At 48.4% G+C, this 1974-nt stretch overlaps 1 protein-coding gene across 3 annotated transcripts in view; it reads left to right on the top strand.

Annotated features, from left to right (window-relative positions):
• Nucleotides 1-1974, top strand: part of LOC105531561 (chromosome unknown open reading frame, human C1orf109) — an 11810-nt gene that overhangs the window by 3718 nt on the left and 6118 nt on the right. For 2 of the 3 annotated variants that reach the window (XM_011969504.1, XM_011969503.1), the window contains exon 2: nt 89-369. In XM_011969504.1, the coding sequence (XP_011824894.1) occupies nt 95-369 (275 nt within the window). In that variant the 5' untranslated portion in view covers nt 89-94. The remainder of the gene's footprint in view (nt 1-88; nt 370-1974) is intronic. The other variant, XM_011969505.1, reaches the window with a different exon arrangement.

The raw sequence follows: 1974 nt of genomic DNA, 5'->3' as shown, positions 1-1974 counted from the left end.
GACGGAAATGACGCCCACCCTCGACCCAGTGCCTCCCGGACTGACTTGCCACCCCAACGTGGTTATTTTCTATTTTTATCTTTTTCAGCAGAAGATGACTCAAGACCGGCCTCTGCTTGCCGTGCAGGAGGCCCTGAAGAAGTGCTTCCTGGTGGTGGAGGAGCAGCACGGCCTGTGGCAGAGTGCCCTGCAGGACTGCCAGCCCCTCCTGTCTTCCCTCAGCAACCTGGCGGAGCAGCTGCAGGCCGCACAGAACCTGCGGTTCGAGGATGTGCCGGCGCTTCGGGCCTTCCCAGACTTAAAAGAGCGGCTGAGGCGCAAGCAGCTGGCGGCTGGTGACATCGTCCTGGACAAGCTAGGGGAAAGGCTGTAAGCAGCTCCGTAGTGCTCTTTCCTGGTGGAAGGATTTTAAAACGAGGTGTTTTATATCTAGCTAGTATCAGTCCAGAAGGTGTTTTTCTCCTTGAAAGCGTGGCATTTGGAGGTATCTCAACCTTCCTCACTTATCATCTGGGGCAGTGAGACCTCTGTCAGAAAGCCATTTTCTGGCATTTTCCTTGTCAGAGACTAGGCATGGCAGTGGTGGGCTTAGTGGAAGTCACAAAAGAAGAACGGAAAAGGAGCGGAGAAAGCCTATTAGCTCTGCCCTATAGTTTTCTTTGGTAAAAGGCAATGAGGAGCTGTGTAAACTTAGTAGGTGCTAGAGCTAAGGGCTTTATATATATTACGTTATAAAGGCTCTTCAACATATCTGTGACTTTACTGCACTTAATTCCATGCAGGTAGGAAACTGAGGCTCAAGCAGATTGCCCCTGGTGACACAGCCAGAAAAGGGTAGAGCTGGGATTCTAACTCAAGTGTGCCTGACCCAAAAGCTAGAGTTCTTAATCACCACTTTGTTCTGCTGTAGGTTGGTGTCTTTGTGCCCAGTAGTAGCACGTCTTCAAGTTCTGATATGCTTGTTGTCAGACCCAGTATCTGTGTTACAGACTTTTTTTTTTTTTTTTTTTTGAGACAGGGTCTTGCTCTGTCACCCGGGCTGCAGTGCAGTGGCACAATCACAGCTCATTGCAACCTTGACTTCCCTGGTTCAAGTGATCCTCCCACCTCAACCCCCCAAGTACCTGGGACAACAAGCGTGCACTTCCATGCCCAGCTAATTTTAAATTTTTTTGTAGAGATAGGGTCTCACTATGTTGCCCAGGCTGAGAGTTATAGGTTATCGAGGACAGAGGAGAGACAGGGCATGTGTGGCCTTTCCTTGAACCAGAACAAAAGAAAGGTCCAGTATATAGAGTCTGTGCCATAGACTAATAGGAAACTGTCACAGATGAGGACTTTCCTTTTATTTATTTGTACAAAATACATTCATTAGGCACCTTGTGGGATGCCAAGCACAAGGTGCCAGGAATACAACAATGAACCAGACTTAGTTCCTGTTCTTAGTTGTGTAGAAGAAATAAACAATCAGTGAATTAAATTGTGGGATGTCCTAAGATATTGATAATTATGGCTTGTGTGGAGGGGGGAAGCTTCTGGGGAGGAAGTGATATTAAAAACCTAATGGTTGAAAAGGTGTAAACAGAGTCAAGACGTGGGTGTGAGTAGTGTGCATAGAGAATAGTATGACTGGCCCGGCACGGTGGCTCATGGCTGTAATCCCAGCACTTTGGGAAGCAGATCACTTGAGGTCAGGAGTTTGAGACCAGCCTGGCCAACATGGTGAAACCCCGTCTCTACTAAAAATAAAAAAGTTAACTGAGTGTCGTGGTGCACTCCTGTAGTCCCAGCTACTGGGGAGGCTGAGGCAGGAGAATCTCTTGGACCCGGGAGGCAGAGGTTGCAGTGAGCCAAGACTGTCCCACTGCACTCCAGCCTGGGTGACAGAGCAAGACTCTGTGTCAAAAAAAGAGAAAAGTATGACAGGAGCAGAGGCCTGATAAGAGATGAGATCAGCTGAGTATGGCAGCTCAG

The sequence above is a fragment of the Mandrillus leucophaeus genome, unplaced genomic scaffold (genome assembly GCF_000951045.1).
Source record: "Mandrillus leucophaeus isolate KB7577 unplaced genomic scaffold, Mleu.le_1.0 Scaffold895, whole genome shotgun sequence".
NCBI classification, from domain to species: domain Eukaryota; kingdom Metazoa; phylum Chordata; class Mammalia; order Primates; family Cercopithecidae; genus Mandrillus; species Mandrillus leucophaeus.
The sequence above is the reverse complement of the archived record's forward strand: the minus strand, read 5'-3'. Positions and strand labels throughout refer to the sequence as shown.